The 20,673-nt window shown below is 35.3% G+C and overlaps 1 protein-coding gene across 3 annotated transcripts in view; it reads left to right on the forward strand.

The window, feature by feature from the left end:
• The window catches only part of LOC145239797 (uncharacterized), a 37,519-nt gene that overhangs the window by 3,743 nt on the left and 13,103 nt on the right, over positions 1–20,673 (forward strand). Inside the window, exons 2-6 of one of the 3 annotated variants that reach the window (XM_080103318.1) lie at positions 125–198; positions 8,920–8,981; positions 14,923–15,012; positions 18,308–18,462; positions 19,656–19,768. In XM_080103318.1, coding sequence (XP_079959444.1) covers positions 144–198; positions 8,920–8,981; positions 14,923–15,012; positions 18,308–18,462; positions 19,656–19,768 — 475 coding nt within the window. In that variant the 5' untranslated portion in view covers positions 125–143. The remainder of the gene's footprint in view (positions 1–124; positions 199–8,919; positions 8,982–14,922; positions 15,013–18,307; positions 18,463–19,655; positions 19,769–20,673) is intronic. The other 2 variants (XM_080103319.1, XM_080103320.1) reach the window with 2 other exon arrangements.

Consider the following 20,673-nt stretch of genomic DNA (forward strand, 5'->3'; position numbering starts at 1 on the left):
TCATTATATATATATATATATATATATATATATATATATATATATATATATATATATATATATTGCTAATTTGAAACCTGTTTTTTTTGTTTGTTTGTTTGTTTGTTTATTATTTCTATTGCAGAGGTCAATTACTAGGCAAAATGAGAGAAGCGGAAACTCTTAACCAAGACAAATCTGATTTTGACTCCTTGGCAGGTAAGGCCAACAAAAAATAAATATTCATTGGAAAATACAGATGGGTTCATTCATGACTATTTTTGTAGCAACCAGAGTTTGCTCTTTAGCTAGCTCTGTCCATCTCTCAGCATTTTTTAAGTAGCAATTATATGAACATTCCAGAAGAAAATAAGATAATACAAAAAGTAGATACGAATTATTTATTTATTTATTTATTTATTGTTATCCTCATCTTCATAGTTGTTGTTTCAATACGTTTCGGCCAATTGTTCCTCTGGCCTTCGTCAGGTGGGTAACCGCGACAGGACAGGAATGCTGAGTCTCTTAACTGTATGCTCAGTAATTACTGCCTTCCATAAGTGTTGTCGTCTCACCACGTTTTGGCCAACTAATCCCCTGGCCAGCTTTGAGTAGGATTGAAACCGCTATCTTCAGACAATGCTCACCTGGAACCGTAGAGACTCAACGCCTCTGTCCACCACGCCACGAAGGGTGATCAAGGTTAGATTTTTTGGTTTTATAAATCCAAGTTTTTCTTCTTATCTGGTCTTCCATCGTCATGTCCGTACCAAATGGTATATTATTTTTTTTATTGGAATCATTTGAAATAAATAATTTGTTATTATTTATTTATTTATTTGTTTGTTTATTTATTTTTTGCTTATATATTTATTTGTTTATGTATTTATTTATGCATTTATTTTTTGTTTATTTATTTGTTTATTTATTTATTTGGTTATTATTTATTTACTTGTTTATTTATTTATTTGTGTATTTATTTACTTATTTATTTATTTGTTTGTCTATTTATTTATTTGTTTATTTGTTTATTTATTTATTTGTTTATGTATTGTTGTCTATTTATTTGTTTATTTATTTATGTATTTATATTTTGTTTATTTATTTGTTTACTTATTGGTTTATTTATTTATTTGTTTATTTATTTGTTTATTTATTTGTTCATTATTTATTTATTGGTTTATTTGTTTATTCATTTATTTGTGTATTTATTTATTTGTTTATTTATCCATTTGCCTATTTATTTATTTATTTGTTTATTTATTTATTTGTGTATTTATTTATTTATTTGTTTATTTATTTGTCTATTTATTTATTTGTTTATTTATTCGTCTATTTATTTATTTGTTTATTCATTTGTTTATTCATTTGTTTATTTATTTATTTGTTTATTTATTTATTTGTGTATTTATTTATTTGTTTATTTATCCATTTGCCTATTTATTTATTTATTTGTTTATTTATTTATTTGTGTATTTATTTATTTATTTGTTTATTTATTTGTCTATTTATTTATTTGTTTATTTATTCGTCTATTTATTTATTTGTTTATTCATTTGTTTATTCATTTGTTTATTTATTTATTTGTTTATTTATTTACTTGTGTATTTATTTATTTGTCTATTTATTTGTTTGTTTGTTTGTTTATTTGTTTATTTATTTGTTTATTTATTTATTTGTTTGTTTATTTATTTATTTATTTGTTTGTTTGCAGACTGTTATCCTCATCTTCATAGTTGTTGTTTCACGACCTTCCTACTAGGAATAGTTGGCCGAAACATCGTGAAACAACAACGATGAAAGATGAGGATAACAGCCCACAAATAAATAAATAAATAAATAAATAAATATACACATTACTTACCTCATAGGATTCCAATAATAAAATAATATAGATATGGATTATTTTATATGCAGTGAGTGCAATATCTCCATGCAACTGTCTATATCAACTCTCTACACAGTACCCCTGATGCCTATGTCCTGATAGTAGCCCCCTACAACAAAGTGGCAATGTGCCTTGTTTGGGGTGAAAATGTAATAAATAAATAAATAAATATATATATATATATATATATATATATATATATATATATATATATATATATATCCCATTCCCTATCTCAGTTGGTTACATTTCCGACACGTTTCCCAGACCAGCAAGATCAACATGCCTCACTTCTAGATCTCTTTCTGACAACGGTTCCCAATGACTGTACAACAAATGCCCTCAGCCCACTCGGGAATGCTGATCACGCTGTGATAATGGTAGAAATCAGCCTAAATTCTCGCCCTAAAACTGAAGACCCACTACTCAAAACAACGAGGTATTACAAAAAGGCTCACTGGGAAGCCATCAGGGAGCTCATCAGAGATGCCCCATGGCAAAATATCTTTACTCTTCCAGCGGAACAGTGTGCAAATGAGACCACTGAATGGTTCAAAACTGCTATTGAAGCACATGTTCCCGCACGGAAATTCTATAGCAAGCCCCACTCCCCCCAATGGTTTACTTCTGCTTGTGCAGCTGCCATTTGTCAAAGGCAGCATGCATTCCGCAGATTCAACCGACATAAGTCCAGCTCAAATAAACAGAAGTATATAGAAGCTAGAAATAATTGTAAGAGAGTGATAGAGACAGCTAAGACAGATTACTCTGAAACCACCAGAAAACGCATCGAAGCACAGAAATTAGGAACCCGGGATTTTTGGAAAATCTACAACAGCGTAGTAAATAATGGACAGTCAACTATTCCCCCACTATCAAACGATCATGAGGTTGCTTGCACGGCAACTGACAAGGCTAATCTGCTTGCCAGTTGGTTTGCCTCAAACTCCACACTAAACTCGGTACACCACTCACTCCCTGATTTTCCTCTGCGAACAGACGCCTCACTAGACGATTTGAAAATCACCCCTTCTCAAGTACATGCTATTATAAAAAACCTGGACACCTCAAAAGCGTGTGGACCAGATCTCATCCCGGCTGTGCTATTAAAAAAATGCTCTGCCGAGGTTGCTCCAGTTCTGTCCAAACTTTATAATAAATGCCTTAACGAATCTTGTTTTCCCGACTGCTGGAAAACCGCCTCTGTGGTACCAGTCTTCAAGAATTCTGGTGAAAGAACTGACCCACTAAATTATCGCCCCATTAGCCTCCTCCCGCTTTTCGCCAAAATATTTGAGTCCTTAGTTAATCAAGCCCTAGTCCAGCACCTAACAGCTGCTAAACTCCTGACTGACAAACAATATGGATTCAGGCAAGCCCGTTCAACAGCAGATATCTTAACTGTAGTTTCTGAACGTATATACCGTTCATTGGATAAAACAGGGGAGGGTAGAGCGGTGGCCCTCGATATATCTAAGGCTTTTGACAGGGTATGGCACGATGGTCTTCTAAGGAAAATTAGATCATATGGAATCACTGGAAGAATTCATAATGTAATTAAATCCTTCTTAAGTAATAGAAAAATCAAAGTTGTCCTCGACGGTCGTACATCCAAACAATACGACATAAATGCGGGAGTACCTCAGGGGTCTATCCTTGGACCTCTATTATTCCTGATATTCATAAACGACCTCCCTGATAAAATTGTTTCGGAGATGGGTATATTTGCCGATGACACCACTCTCTATAACAGATATGAAGGGAAAACAAATGAACACATATCCAAGGAAATGGCAGAAACACTAGAAGATGACCTCCAATCCGTAGTGGAATGGGGACAAAAATGGTTGGTCACATTCAATGCTGCTAAGACTAAGCTTGTTTCCTTCAATAACTACAAGAAACCTTCTCTACCACCAATAGCAATGGCTAAGAACACATTACCTGAAAGTACTTCTTTTAAACTCCTCGGCCTAACGTTTACAGGGAATATGAACTGGAATAGATACATTGAGAGCATTGCCAAGGCTACTGCAAGGAAGGTTGGCTCCCTCTACCGTGCTAGAAAACTACTTACGCCTGACAGTATCCTATACCTCTATAAGGCAACCATTCGCCCATGTATGGAGTACTGTTGTTACATCTGGGCTGGTGCATCTGCTTCTTGTCTCTCGCTCCTGGACAGGGTTTAAAAGAGAGTCGCCAACCTGATTGGTCCTGAACTGTCATCTAGGCTTCAGCCTCTGTCCCATCGACGAGATGTTGCATCCCTCTGCCTGTTCTACAAATACTTCAATGGTGAATGCTCTGACGAACTGCAAACACTTGTACCTCCCCGACGTAACTACCCCCGACAAACCCAACAAGCTACTAAGTCTCATCCCTTTACAGTAGAGATCCCTAGGTGCAAGAAAGCCTTTTACTCCAATAGTTTCTTCCCCAGAATTGCGGGTCTTTGGAACTCCCTTCCGGGATTCTGCTTTCCCAACTGCAACGATATGCAGAAGTTCAAGTGTAATGTCAACAAACATCTTTCTACTCATCTCCCTTCATAATGACCCCGCTAATTAAGTCCCTGATAGTAGCCCCCTGCTTCAAAGTGGCACTGTGCCTTGTTTGGGGTGAAAATTGGAATATATATATATATATATATATATATATATATATATATATATATATATATATATGTATATAGTGTTATAATGGAATAATTCTAGGAGGAAATCCGGGTATGAGAGCTCAATGTGGTAAACAGAACAATAACATAAAAATATAACACGGAAATTACATAATTGTCGATGCAATAATTTATTTCAACCTTATGGTATTTTCAAGCATCTAAACTAGACAATTACATTTTTGATACTGAAATAAAGAAAGAAAAAGAATCGGGCCCCGACCGTCAAAAACCAGAGGGGGTGGTAGTAGCAATCCACTTAATACATTTTATTGAGAGGGTGGGAATTAAGTTAGTAGGGGAGGGATTTTTTTTAAAAAAACAACAGGAACATTATGACACTTAACGACTGTCCGGTAACCCGACGTAACAACACACACACACACACACACACACACACACACACACACACACACACACCTAAATATGCACGTTCTTACCCGTAAATGACTTGACACGCGTTTACTAACCTAGGAAGAAGAGGGAATAAACTGACAATCAGCTGCGCGTAAGGGAAAGAGAAGAAGAAAGAAAAAAGAAGGAAGAGAGTGACCATAGTCTAGACTCTCAGAGAAAGAGAAGGGAAAGGATAGAAAATGAAGATTATACGCGCGTCATGGAGTTAATTTAGTCATGGAAAATAAGTCTATTAAAAGATATATTAAAAAAAAAAGTTATATACAAAGTTTTAAAACTATCTGTATGTTTTCATGTTAAAATTATTTTGAAATAAATATTATCTTATAATACGCTTAAATTTTCTATATTGTATTTGTAATATATTACTATGAATTCAAAAAATTGATTCTTAGTTAATATTTTATGTATTTTTATGTAATTAATTTTATTGGTGATTATAGCGGTCGTTGTTATTTTGCTCACTAATATTTCACTTCCTAATTGATTAAGATGCAGAAAATTGCATTATTAGTCGCTCCCAATTCCATAGGACGTATTTAGTTTCGGTTAATATATACTTTTATTCATTCCGAAATTTAATTTGGGTGTACGTATTCCGAAGTACCTGTTTATCCAAATTACTTATAAATAAATGAGATAGCATTAAGAAAAAAATTTTCTGCAGATAATACATTAGTTATTAAACTGATTTAAGTCAAAAAGATCAAATACTACCACTAGACATTATTAGATTTAATATAAATTAACACAAAACTTTAAAATAATAACTATTTTATTTATTTATTTCTTTATGCGTGCATGAAAGTACTTTTGTGTACGGTTTGTTAATGCAAAAAACAGTTCAAAGGATTATGGTTGACGTATGTCAAACGGGTAGCTAGGGTCAGCGATGACAACCGAGGGTGATTTGGTTCGTGTGAAAGAAAAACGATGCATGAAGAAGAAAGAGACAAAGAGATCTTTTGGTTCGCATGAAGAACGAGTTGGTTTTCTGAGTTTGGATGAAGCGGACGCGGACGACTCGGTTAGATATGAAGATGCGTCAAGGAAAGAAACGCAATAAAGTTTAAGTGGTCGACAATGCGATGCTTCCCACCCCATTCACTCGTTATACAAAATAAAGAAGCCATGCTAGAAATCGGTGTTGTGTTTCTTCGAAAGATGTTCTTCCAGCATCAACCAGAACGGCAAGAAAGCATCCCCAGAAAGAACCAAGAAGCAGAAGAAAAAGGTATGGCGACTTTATCGCAATACATGCACACACGCGCGTGCGCACACACACACACGCATACACACACTAGAAGGGACACGACCACATCCATAGATATACATACATAGACGATCGAGGGCACACAAGCAAAGACACTAAATAAGAGACTCACGTTACAAACACAGATATGAATAATAAATGAGATATAATCATCCGCAGACAAAAAAAAAACTCCTTCACAACGTTACAGTACCACTTGCATGTGAACCATTTTAAAACATTTTTATTTGGACGTCTCAAGGGGGAACATTCGATACCCTGTACAGTATTAAAAGGAAATTAGAAAGCGGACCTTGGGTTTACTTTCGGCAGACTTGTAACTCTTGCTTTGGTTATTTTATCCTTTAGTTCCATGAGCGATGTTTCTGACAAAGGGAGAAGAATTGCTGTTTGCTGGGTCAGACTTTAATACTTATTGTTAGTTACTTTTTGACCTTTTTAATTTTTTTTGTTTCTTATGTCAAATGGCCTCATGATTTCTGGAGCGATTTCTATAAAAAAAAAAAAAGATCACATACCATTTAAATAATAACGATTACATGAATAACCTTGATCAGGTTTAAAATAAACGTTTTTGTCTTTTCTTTAACAATTACAAAAAGATCTTAACCACCGATTGCCTTGACGAATAATACTCTACCTGAGAGCTCATCATTCAAACTCCTCAGCTTAACATTCACAGGCAACATGAATATAACAGATACATTGAGGACATTGCCACGGCTGCTGCAAAGAGGGTGGGCTCTCTCAACCATGCTAGAAAACTACTCACACCTAAGAGTATCCTATATCTCTACAAAGCCACCATTCGCTTATGCATGAACTATTGTTACCATATCTGGCCTGGGGCATCTCCTTCTTAGGCAGGGTCCAAAAAAGAGTGCTCAATCTAATAGATCTCACTCAACCAACCAAGCTCCAACCCCTGTCCCATCACTGCAGTGTTGCATCCCTGTGTTTGTTGGTCCTCTGATTTATTGGAGAGGGACGTATGTTTTCAGTGGCATACGTGCTTCTGTTCGTGCGTGTGTCTGTGCGTCCGTCTGTGCATCTGTTATTCTGGATGATTGCCAGATAATCGTCGATTAGTTTTTCCTGCAATTTTGCCACAAATTGTATTTCATTAAATAGATGTGCGTAGTAAAAAAATTTATTTTGCAAAAAATTCCTGTTGCATCGCCAGGGGCTCTAAAGAGGTAAAAAATGCCTCAAAATGACACTTTTTGCCCCATAGCGTTTGATCCATCCATTAGATTTTTTTCATTAGTACTTGTATGGAATGTGCTTTGATGAACTCATAGCACTTGTGCCCCCTAAATGTACATACCCTGACTAACCCGACAAGTCGCAAAATCCCACCTCTTCACTTTTGAGATCCCTAGATGCTGGAAAGCCTTCTACTCTAATAGTTTCTTTCATCATACTGCTAGACTTTGGAATTTCCTCCCTGTTTCCTGACTGTACTATCATGCAGAAATTTAAATGTAATGCGAACAGACATCTCGATGCTCAACTCCCCACATAACATCCTCTAGACATGAAATAGTAACCCCTAATGTGTAAGTAGTAATATGACCTGTTTGGGTTGAATAAGAGTTAAAAAGAATACAGAGTAAAGATGACATGATTTAATTTCCGTTTAATGGAACCGATTTTTTTTTTTTTTTGTTGCAGACCATCTACTAGTTGGCAGTTGTGTACAAAACCAAAGAGCGATAGGAGCCTTCTATCACGTCTGAAAGTGACACAATGTTCAACAAGCGAGATCAGAGATGCACCGCTGTACAACTCATGCTCTCTACCGATCCAAGTTATGACATTGCCGACAACCTCAAAATGCAAATCCAGATGGTTCAATGCTTGAGAGCATGCCCAGGGTGATGAAAACAGTTTCCAGCCACGGTTATGATCTTTGGTGTGATTTCAAGTGAGAGCCATGACATGTCTCCTCACATCTTCGAAGTTGGCTTAAAGTCAACACCAAAGTGCACCTGGATATGCTGAAGAGTGTTGTGATCCCCTGATGCAATCAGGTGGTTGCTTGCAGACCCTGGGTGTGGCAGCAGGACTCGGTGCTAGCCCACAAATCCAAAGAGACTCAAGCTTGGCTTCAGAAGGAGTGCTACGATTTTGTACCCTTCTCTCACTGGTCCCCTCTCCTCTCCCGACCTGAACCCACTGGACTACTTCGTTTGGTCATACATCGAGAACATCACCAATATGACCTCCCACAACACCAAAGCAGCCTGAGTGACGCCATCCACTGAGTATTTGCTGAGACCTAACTGACACTTATGGAAAAAGCATGCTCCCAGTTTCGGACTCGTATCGAGGCGGATTGAAACTGAAGGCAGCTGCATTGAATAGATGTCAGTTCTACTACATAATCAAGTTAGCTGAATTGATTTTTTCAATAAAAGTTTTAAAATAAAGCTGTAATATTGTTTTCTTTAGGGCGACAAATGTATCATTCCACCCTGTATTAATTTTACCGGATTTATTGAGGATACCTGTTTTTTTAGTATGAATTATTGAGGATACCTGTTTATTTGGACGTTGCAAGGTGAACATTATATATATATATATATATATATATATATATATATATATAAGGTTACAGGCCATTTTAATAATATCTAGTGGTGCAACCAACAAGTTCTCTTTTTATTTTGCATTTATTTATAGTTGATCCTCTTATGGAAAAACAGATAACCACAAGACTATTTGGAATGAAGGAGTATGATAGTGTAAGTATTATTTATGTTGCTTTCATTTCAGTTGGTACATATTTTTCTTACAATGATACTGCATGATTGGTCTACTCTTGCAGACTATGCAATCGGCTTTCACAATCTGCAATATTAAATATTAGGTAAACGCTGGGCATTTGTGTGTTATCTATCTGTCTGTCTGTCTATTTAATTGTCTATCTATCTAGTAGAGTAAACAACAGATTGAATCGTGCATTACAGGTGCAGAAAGGGTCAAAAAGGTAATGTTGTGACAGGTATCAAATTTGGGTGACCGATCAAGTTGCACCAGAAGGTAGCAAAAGGGGACTCGATCTGACGTGTATAGGGTTCCGGTTTGAATAAGCTGAGCTAAGTTTAGTGAGTTGGATTTGAGACGCCAAAGAAACAAGATGGGTTAAACAGGTCTCCCCAAATGGATGCAGAGAAACCACGAGCCAAGATTCGGTCCAGTTCTGCTGTGACGAGATGCCTGGGAGTCAATAAAGAATATATATATAAAAATGTACATCGTCTTGTGTCTGTCTTGGAGTGTTTCCTTTAAGCAAAACTCAGCTTCCCAAGATGAAGCAAGCAGAAGAAACAGGTATGTCGTCATGTTATGTGCATTATAAATGTACTGTGTATTATATGTTCTGACACGCACCCACAAACACTAGATGAATAACAGGCCATTAAAATCGACATTAAGGGATGAGGATAATAGTATGTTAAATACACAGTTAGATAAGAACATAAATGCGAACAAACAAATAAGCACCCCATCTATTACAAACAAGCAGATGGAGCACTTGAAAAGCAGTTGTCAAATGTTTATATAAAGACATCTGAAGATATCATTTACAAGCACTGATCCCAAAACAGTCAACTTAACTAGATAGTTGTAGGTTTGATTCCTGGCTTGGATTGGTGCTAGTCTACCGCACTGATAAGTTGTAATACAGTGAAACAGTCTGTTTGTGGATAACTACACACACACACAGACACACATATATATATATATATATATATATATATATATATATATATATATATATATACTAGCAGAAGTACCCGTCGTTGACTGGGTTCAAAAACAGCCTACAGAAAATGGACTGTGATTGATGAAAGTATGATAGGTTATGAAAAGGAGGGGGTTGTAAAGAGATAGGTTTTGATACTCAAAAATTTTACCCTAGGCAAAATATGATGAAAGTAAAGATAATTTTTGCGAAAATATATTTTTTTATATCAACTTTGTTTCCGTTATTTTGTGCTTGAGGAATATTCGATTATGGCATGTGTAGTTAATATAAAAATTCATTTAAATAGTTATCGCCTAAAATTTCGTTTTAATTTTGGTTCGCTGAAATTATTTCAAGTAAAGAGCATTAAAAACTATTTCAAAACAAAAAAAAAGAAACATGAACTGAACTCTTATTGACTATAGTAACATTTATTTCTTGTATATTTATTTTTTCGGGTGGTCGTTTGTTGGCTTTTCTGCTAAACACTCTTACTAAATAATCTCGACGAAATATTGAAAAACAAAGAAACAAAAACAGTTTTGAAAAATAATGAAGCTTTACTTACTTTAGTAAAATAATCCGAGACAGCAAAATGGGATATTAAAAAAGTAAACACGTAATTACTTTAGTTTTTTAAAGCAAAGAATCGATATGAATATGAATAAGAAGAAAATGGTGCCCTTTTCAATCAGAACAGCTTTGTTTCAGTTTTACAGTATTGAACGGTGTAATATTGCGCCGTCCGATTCAGGGTTGTACTATTGTAATGTAAAGAACACGCAGAAAGGGTTGTAATCAACTGAATTCCTTCTAATACACTGATAAAAAAAAGCTTAAACAGATATGTAAATAAAAATAAAAAGTTTATGTAAATGTTTTTAAAAAGACTTTGACATGATAACAAGTAACGTTCTTACTTTTTATTATTTATCTATTTATCTATTTTCTAAAGAATGCCACGTGCAAGTGGAGAAGGAAAAAAACAGTTATGCAAAAATTGTGTCGAGAATTGTCTAAAGTTCCGACCTTTTTTTTTTTGGCTTTCACTTTAATAAAAACGTGAATTTATGAGGTGAATTTATTCGACACAATATGATTCAACTCAAAAAACTAAATAAAAGCTAACGTGAATTAAGATTAAAGTTAAGGTGTTATTGTGGACCCTCACCCCTTTTAAAAAACCTTGTTAAACTTTGTGACATATTTAAATTCTATGGAGGTCAGGCGCAAACGAACACCCAATAATTTTATTACACCATATTTCTTCAAACTGAAACATAATTATCAGAGTATACTTGCGCAAATAGATATGAAAAGTCTTTGTTAAAGTTTGTATCATATTTCCATGGAGTACAGGCGTTAACGCTGACCCCACAATTTTATTATACCATCCCTATTTAAGTTGAAACATACTTATCAAAGTATTCTTATGCACATCTATATCAAAAACCTTTGTAAACGGGTTTTTTTTTTAATTTTTTATTTCCATACTTGGAAATACCAAGACCAGGCATGAACGCAGACCCCACAATTTTTATGAACCACCGTTCTGCCAGATCAAACATACCCATTCCTGATCCTCAATACATCTATCATTACATGTAATCAGTTTTTTAAGATAGTCAACCATATAGGAGCCTATTGATGACCAGACACACACACACACACACACACACACGCATACACACACGCATACACACACACGTTCAACTTTATATTATATATATATATATATATATATATATATATATATATATATATATATATATAGTCTTGGAAGTTTTTAACCTTTAAAACTAAACAAAAAAAAAATTATTTTTTATCATTCATTAGAAAACCATTTATTCAGTAAGTCATTCAATCACCTGCAATCACTGCATCAACTTGCTCTCTCGAATTCACTATAGTACCAGCAATAATTTATTTTTTAAGGAATCACTAGTTGTTTACCATGAAATACTGTTTCAGGGATCTAAATATATATATATATATATATATATATATATATATATATATATATATATATATATATATATTTCTGTGGAAATATTCTTTATTCACTTATATTTCCTTTTTATATATACCAATCCTTATTTAAGAAGCTCAATGCAATTACAGAGTATATAATGAATAAATGACAAAAGTCTATATTCTAAATTTAATGATATTGACCATCTTACAATTTATTCCTTTAATTTAGTTGACACATACACTTCTTGACAGTATCTGTTTTGTAGCACAAAATCATTCACTTAATTAAGTGAATGGTTTTGTGCTATAAAATAGATACTTTACTGGAATCAAGGTTTTTGAACTTAATAGTTCCCATACTGTCTACCAAGATGTTGTTTCGTCTTAAAGTCCTGGAAAAAATATATTAAATTATTAAAACCTTCTTTATATAAGCAAAAGCTATGAGGCTTAATGAGATCCAGTTGTTAACCGTTCCCCTTCATATTCTCCAACAACTTGTCACTGGTCTTCCTTTTACTACACTGTGTTAATTTTGATAATAGTGCATTAATTTTCTTTCCGCGATATTTGCTCTGACGTGCGTGGACGAAAGCCAGTTCAGTAATTACATTTTCTCTCGTTTTTCCCATTTCTTACTTTTCAAAAATAGAAAAACAAATGTCACCCATATCTGTAATAGTTTTGCATCATGAAAAAATACGCTTTTTTGTAATTCAATTGCCCAAACTTATGATTGCAAATTGCTAAGCTGCTACTGAACTTTTTAGATGAGGATTGATAAATTGCATTATTTTGATTATTCTCATCTTGAGTGTTATTCCCACAAAGTCCTGGCTGATGTAACCTCTGACCTTCTTCGGTTGTACCTTGTCAAACTCAGGAATCTTTCTGTCAAGCTTGGGAATCTGCACAGAATTTCAAACGGGACCCTTTATTTAATCCATAGGGGTAACATACTTTCACTCCATCTACATATATATAAAACGCAAAACGGCTGCATGCGTTTTTGTATGTCCAAGAAAGGCTTTTGTCGCCGGGGTTCTCGACGAGGTTACATTTATTTAGAAGTTTCCTTTTACTCCCTAGATTTATAATATCTACGATTCAAGAACGGACATCATCTCTTTGTGTTGATCGACTTTTAAAAAAAATCCCTTGTTCCCCGTGCTTGTTTCTCTTTCTCATATGAATAAAACTAACCTTCATTGAAGCAAATCGAACTGCCTGGCCTTCACGGGACGCCCAGAAAGGCAATTAGCTTTGATCAAAGTGGGGGAAACCCTTCATATCAGACAACTGCTATTTATTTGGACACTACCAGAGTTCACCCTTTTACTGGGGAGCTGATTTTCCCCAACATCGTGAGAAAACATATACGGCAGAAACTGGCCTACAGCCAGAGGTAAGTGCATGATTCTTAACTTAAGCCAGATGTTCATTGCTGCGCCTACGTGAACTCATTCACTTAACTATTCAGTTCTGCAAGTCAACTGTTTGATTGTCATTGTTAAATTTGAATGCTTTTCACTTCCTGTGGCGTCATAGCGCAGCGGTAAGATGTAAAGATTTCTTTCACTTTCTTTTCGACCTTCGCATCATGGGTTCAAGCCTACCTGCCTATTAACACTTTTTTCTTTTTTCACACACCTACAAACACCAGGGCCACACCAAACACCCCCGCTAGTCTATAATATAAATCTCACCTGTCTGTTTAAATGTATGTATGTATGTATGTATGTATGTCTAAACTTTCGGATTTTCATGATATCGGTATCGTTTTTAAGCATGACCTCTTGGACGACAAATATCGAAAAATTAGATAAAAACATTGATTCCTTCACCTTCGACTGGGCACTTTTCTACACGGAGGGGTCGCTTTTTTTGCCAATATTTTCAGAAGTCATCCCCTCTTTTCGATTGAGTAGCCTTAATTTTAACCTTCATCACTTCCGGTTTGGTGATGGGTGCAACAGCAAAGACGTCACGTTTTTTTTTTTTTCATTTTCATTTCCTCCTTCACGGTAAGGGTTTGAGCCTACCTGCCTGCTACCACTTTTTTTCTTTTGCTCAACACACACCTCCAAACACCCGGGCAATGCCGGGTATTCAGGCTAGTCTATTATATAAAGGGCAAAATGGGTGCGAGCGTTTGTGTATGTTCAAGAAAACCTTTTTGGCTGGGGGTTCTCACATCGGTTAGATTCCATTAGAAGTTTTCTTATACTTCCTAGATTGTAATATCTCAGATTCGCAAACAGACATCGTCTCTATCTTTTTTTGATTGTGTTTAAAAGAAAAAACTCTTTGTCGTCGTTTCAAGTGTTTGTTTGTCTTTTTAGTATAAATAAAGCAAAACTAATCAAACGCTAACGCCTGGCTTTCTGGGCCGCCAAGATCACAGTGTAGTATCTGTTCCGACAGATGCTGCAAGCTAAGACTAGCAAAGACCATATGTGGGGGTAACCCCACATATCTGACCTTGGTCAATGTAGGGGTAACCCTTCATACCAACAGTTACTATCCAGCTCCCATTTCCCACCTCTCGGGAGCTGGTTCCCCCTTTCCCTCCCCCCTCTCTCCATCTCCACATTAAAAAACGGCCTTGTGCCTAATTTGCTCAGTGGGGAAGCAAATAAATACAACAGTGTAGTATCTGTTCTGATGCTTCACTTAAGTAATTGGGCCTTGGTCAATGTAGCGGAAACTCTTCATATCAAGACAATTGCTGTTTATTTGGATACTGCTAGAGTGCCCCCTTTTTAAGGATCCTTTCACGGTATCTTTGATCGATATACTCCTATTCTTTTTTTTAAATATTACTCATTTAATTTAAATTAATCTTATATCTGATGTATGCTCACTATTGTATTTGCCTTCTATAAATTGTGTACATATATAATACACATAATGCTTCAAGCAAACTCCATCAATTTAATTAATTTTTTTCCTATTTGCAGATGATGGAAGAACTTAAAAAAGAAAATTTTGAACTTAAAGTGAGGATATATTTACTTGAAGATGACCGGAATGGAAAATTTAGATGCAATGTATGTAGCCATTTTTTTTTTTAGCTTGTATGTAAGAAATTTATGCAATAATGATTTAAAGTTCAAAATGCTTCAAATCTGTTGGGTTCTATGGACTTGTATGCATTTGGGTAGTTATAAAACCCGATTCATTAAAAAAAAAATTCATCAATAAATAAAAAATAACTATAATTCCAAGAGAGATAACTTACTGCTCGCAACAGTTCAACACATATAATTGTTTAATTTTTATCTAGATAGTAATTGTTTGCATTTTTGAGATGAGGTGTTTTCATTGATTGAGATTGTCGGACTGACTTCCTCGTCTTGGTTGTTATAGTCACAACGTTTCGGCCGTTTTGCCCTCCGGCCTTCATCAGGTGTTTTGTATCGAACTGGGGAACCGTTTTTTAGGAGTCTCGAACCCAACCCTTTATTATTATTACAGGGGTACCGTGTTCGGACTCCAGCTAGGCTAGGTCTAGGACCACTCGGCCATATGTCACTAGTGACATATGGCCGAGTGGTCCTAGACGTTGTATCAAAGTTTACAGTTACCCAAAGGTGCTGAGTTCAATCCTGAACAAAGGCAGTGAAAAGTAACATTCAAAACAGAGAATCAGCAACTATGTTCCAGAGCCTAGCTGGAGTCCGAACACGGTACCCCCGTAATAATAATAAAGGGTTGGGTTCGAAACTCCTAACAAACGGTTCCCCAGTTTGATACAAAGCATCTGATGAAGGCCGGAGGGCAAAACGGCCGAAACGTTGTGATTTTCTCTATTTATTTGTATGCCTGTCCATATTTTGGATTTTTACAAAGGAATATATAAACTTCCATATATGGCCAAAGTCTAAGAAGCCCTAAAAATAATGCTTTTTGTAACTAAGTATTTTTAAATAAATGAAAAAATATATATATAAGTATATATAGTGAGCATCAACGTATAGTTTTTTAAATAAATAATTTTATTTTTAATTTATTCATACCAATAATATTGTGGGGCCTGCATTCACGCTTGACATTTTTAAAAAGGAAGTATGTTTTACTTTTAATTTATTCATATCATACATGTGAAGTCTGTGTATACCTGGAGGATCTATTCGATATATAAAAAAATTTAATATCTATGTGCAGATGTGATGCTTGTGTGTTCCTTATAGAAAGAAACATTAGAGAATCTACATAAAATCTAAAAGTGTATTCTCATGTAAAATTTACCAGGGAAGACAATGGAAGTGTTACTGAGTCTCAAAGTGCACCTTTAAGAGATTATGAGGGCATAACTCCCTTAAAACTTCAAATATATTCTACTTTTACGAAATGGAAATCATATGTATAAACTTTTCTAGGAAAGACAATGGAAGAGGTTCCGAATCTTTAAGTGCCCTTCTAACCTAAGGGAGCTATGAACACTGAACCTCTTTTAAAACATTCTTTTTTTATTAAATTTATATCATATGTATAAAATTTTCCAATATAAATGATCCCGAATCTTTACATTACCTTCTGTGTGCCGCATATCTACCTGCCCTACACCTCTAAGTGATCCATGGAGGCAAAACCCTCTTAAAACTTCAAATACGTATGTAAAATTTTCATGAAATTTAAACCGTACGTATTAGACACTAATTTAGAGAGGTTTCCAACATAATTTTTTAATTATTAAAAAAAAAAAATTTTGTTTGATTTCTGTTAAAAGAAAATGGAAAAAAGATATAAAAAAAAGAAACTGATATAGTCTTTTTCATCACTGCCTTGATCAGAATATGGTCACATTTTTTTGTAATCGAGGGGGGGTGTAAAGAAAATGGGGTGGTTTGAGGGAGAGAGAGAGAGAGAGAGAGAGGAAGAGTAAATAGAGGGAGGGGGCTAGAGAGAGGTAAAATAAGGGAGAGAGAATTTTATAAAAAAAAGTAGATTGCATATACATTTTAACTTTTCTGCTTTGGTTTTTCTTGTCCATAGTCCTGGAAAACGCCGGGTAGCCGTGCTAGATGAATTCAAAATCACAGATGAGAACATTCATGCATTCAACTATCAGAATATATTTCTGTTTGATTTTAGTTAAAAGAAAATACAGACTCAAACGGAAAAGATGAAAAGAAGTTGGTATATTCTTTTTCAGTATTTCCTCGGACAGAATATAGGCCCATTTTTTACAATCGAGGGATACAAGGGGGACAGGAAGAGGTGATGGGTAGAAGGGAGAGAGGGTAAAAAGAGAGAAACGTAACAGAGCCCAAACGCGAATATGGCAGCAGCAGCCAATGTAAGCAAATACAGAACCGTTGTGAGAGGACATCACGGTGAGGAAGAAGAAAAGGAAAAGATTATAAAGAAAGAAAAACATGACCCAGAGAAGGGCGGAGATAGATGCGTTACACACGTGGGCAGAGAGCAACAGGAAAAGACACGTCCTAAACATGGTGGGACAAAGAGAGAGTACCACGTGTTCGACACAGCAGAGTCTTGTTAAGCACATTAGAGTACAAGAAGACTTTTGAACACGAGACAAGACATTATTCTCGAAAGTACCTGTAAATAAATGTCTGTTGTTTCACTGAAAAAAGAGTGAGCTGTAGAGGACGAAGTCACCATTTCTTATAGTTTCTTGTTAAGTTGAGGAGTTACTCCTTTAGGCAAGAAATGAAGACACAAAAGATGCCGGTATTATAATTACAACCAAAGTAAATTTATTTACAGCATAGATACAATTATTAAATTGTAAAAGTTCATAGCAAAAGATGTATGAGTAACGTTACTTGCGTGTTGGCCTCAAGAGTCTTTGATGATGAGAGTTTAAACAGCGGTTTGACGATTGCCAAACTGGGGAGTGCTTTCGTCACGTCTGCATGTCTGTGAAGCCCAAAGAGAAAGAGAAAGAATGGCAGAAACCGGATGTGAAGGTAGGCTGTATCACTCCCTTGTGGCAAAGAATGATATTACCAGAGTTAAATGGCGGTAATTATGGTTACCTTAAAGTCATCAGTGTGTCCGCTTGTATGGGGAACTCGGTTCTCATAGTCAAATTCTTTCCTCGTCTTTGTTTCCTTGCGACTGTCTGCATACAATGTGTGGGTTGCGAGTGTGGGCATGTAACAACTACGTTACAGAAGAAGTAGAAAGAGAGAAAGAAGTTTCGAAAGACAGTTGTTGCCCATAATTTTGAACTCTTCTAGTTTTTTTTTTTTTTTTTTTTTTGTCCATGCTCCTCAGGCAACACCGGGTAGCTATGCTAGTTGAATTCAGATAAATTGCAGATGAGAACACTGATTTATTTAACTATTAGAATTTTTTTCTGTTTGATTTCAGTCAAGAGAAATACAAACTCAAAAGGAAGAGCTCAAAAAAATCATCCATGACAAAGAGACAGAAATAATTGGAAAAGAAAAATTACTTTTGCAAAGGAAAACACAAATGAAGCAGCTGATTAATCAACTAGAAATCGAACAGGCCCGAAATAAAACGTAAGTTATTTTTTTTTATTAAAAACATTTAATTGGCATATATAAACGCGTACAATGTGGCCCTATTATGGCATCAAACGAGGTCATATGTGCTACGGAAGTCACCTGGTTCGATGCCATGTGAGTTGCATGCATTCTGATTGCTCCGTTGTTGTACACTCGCATTGTGTTTAAAGATCCACAAAACTTTGGTGTTGGTGCTTCAAGTAGGGGATTCTGGTAAGTAATCAGTTGGCAATTTCTCTCTGTCTTTTGTCTGAGAAAGCGTGATCGTAATCCATAGACAGGGTGTTTTGTGTCCGACATGTTGTAAAAATTAATCAATCTGGATATTTGCATGCATAAACAACAGAAACATTTTTTGTCTTTAAAAAAATACACTTTATTATAAGTAATACTATGGCTGCATTCCCTATGATGTAAGAAAGCTAAAAAGCTCGAATGTTTACATCCTTCCATTTTTGTTGCCAGATTAATACTGATTATCCACCTCAGAAAAATCTTTAGTTCGAAAAACACTTCTTCCCCCATATCACATGACCAATTTTAAGAAACCATAGATATTTAATTCCATTTTTTAAACGGATGTTCCTTTATTAATATTGTGTAACAGTGGACTTGAGAGAAAAAGGGATAAATAAAGACCCAGCAGAGATAGATTGGTTTGGAAGTCAATTTTTAAAAGCCGTCCAACACATTGTATTTTAGTGATGAATGCTCTGATGAACTACAAACCTTTGTACCCTTTCGACGTAAATACGCTCGACAAGCCCAACAAGCAGCGAAATCCCACTCCTACACAGTAAAGATCCCTAGATGTAAGAAGGCCTTCTACTCTAATAGTTTCTTCCTCAGAAATGCTAGACTTTGGAACACCCTTCCAGGTTCCTGCTTTCCCAACTGTACTGACATGCAGAAGTTCAAGTGTAGTGTGAACAGACATCTCGCTGCGCAACTCCCTACATAGTAATCCTGCAATTTATGTCCCTGATCCCTAGATCAAAGTGGCACTGTGCCTTGCTTGGAGTGAAAATGGAATAAAAAAATTTTTTTTTTTTTAAATATAAAAAAAAAACATATGCCAGCATCTAAAAATAATGTTAAACCGATCATCATCATCATGATCGTCGTCATTGTAGTAGTAGTAGTAATAATAATTATTGTCATTTTTTCCGTTTTTTTTTTATTTTCAGATTAGAACAGAAGAATTTTGGTATGAAAAAACGGTTGTCTGAAAAGAAACAGCTTATTTCCACCTTAAAACAGAAGTTAAACATGTACAAACAATTGGAAACAAAGACTAATGGTATGTTTCCGCCATCTTGGAATTTAAAAAATTTTATTTCACTCTTGAAATACTTTTATAAAATTATGTTTCCAAATTATTGAGATGAGAATTAATAATTGGTATTATTTGGATTATTCAAACTACTCTTCTCATCTGCTATTCTTACAATGTTTTGGTCGATGTAACCTACAACCTTCTTCAGGTGAACCTTGTATAACTCAGGAATTATTCTGCCAAACTCATGAATCTACGGAAATTCGAATGGAACCCTTTATCTAACATACAGGGGTAGCATGTTCTCATTCTGTCAACCATTACCGGGTAGAGGTCTTAGGTAATTCGCAGTTGTATTCTTAGAACTGCTGCACTGAGGATCGAATCTTCAACCTCCAGAAAAGTGTTACTTAGAACTTAATTTTATTTAGCACTTTATCCATTATACCACGCATTTGAAATCCATGCAGATTCCAGGGTTGAACTGAAAGATTTCCGAGTTCGACTAGGTATACCTGAAGAAGGTTATACGACCAAACGTTGTGAAAATAACACTCAAGATAAAAACAGTAGTTTGAATAATCGTTAAAATATAAATTATCACTTCTCATCCGTGGGAGCCTTTTCTAGTCTCACAGAAAAACACGCATTCACATCTCAAGCTATATTACTTGTCATATACATACACGCACACAAACATATGCGTACACATCCACACACGTACATATATTCACGTTCGCGTATATACACTCACATTCACGTGTATACACACACATGCTAACATACACGCATGTACTCACATACGCGCACACGTACGCACACAAGGGCAACGTCACTTCCCCTTTCAAAGGAAATCCACACATGCACAAAAGACCACCGGAAACAATTATAAAAGCAAGAGACAAGCTGTTTCCAGCCCTTTTTGGACC

This window comes from Euprymna scolopes, chromosome 19 (genome assembly GCF_053919585.1).
Source record: "Euprymna scolopes isolate OS-2025 chromosome 19, ASM5391958v1, whole genome shotgun sequence".
NCBI lineage: Eukaryota > Metazoa > Mollusca > Cephalopoda > Sepiida > Sepiolidae > Euprymna > Euprymna scolopes.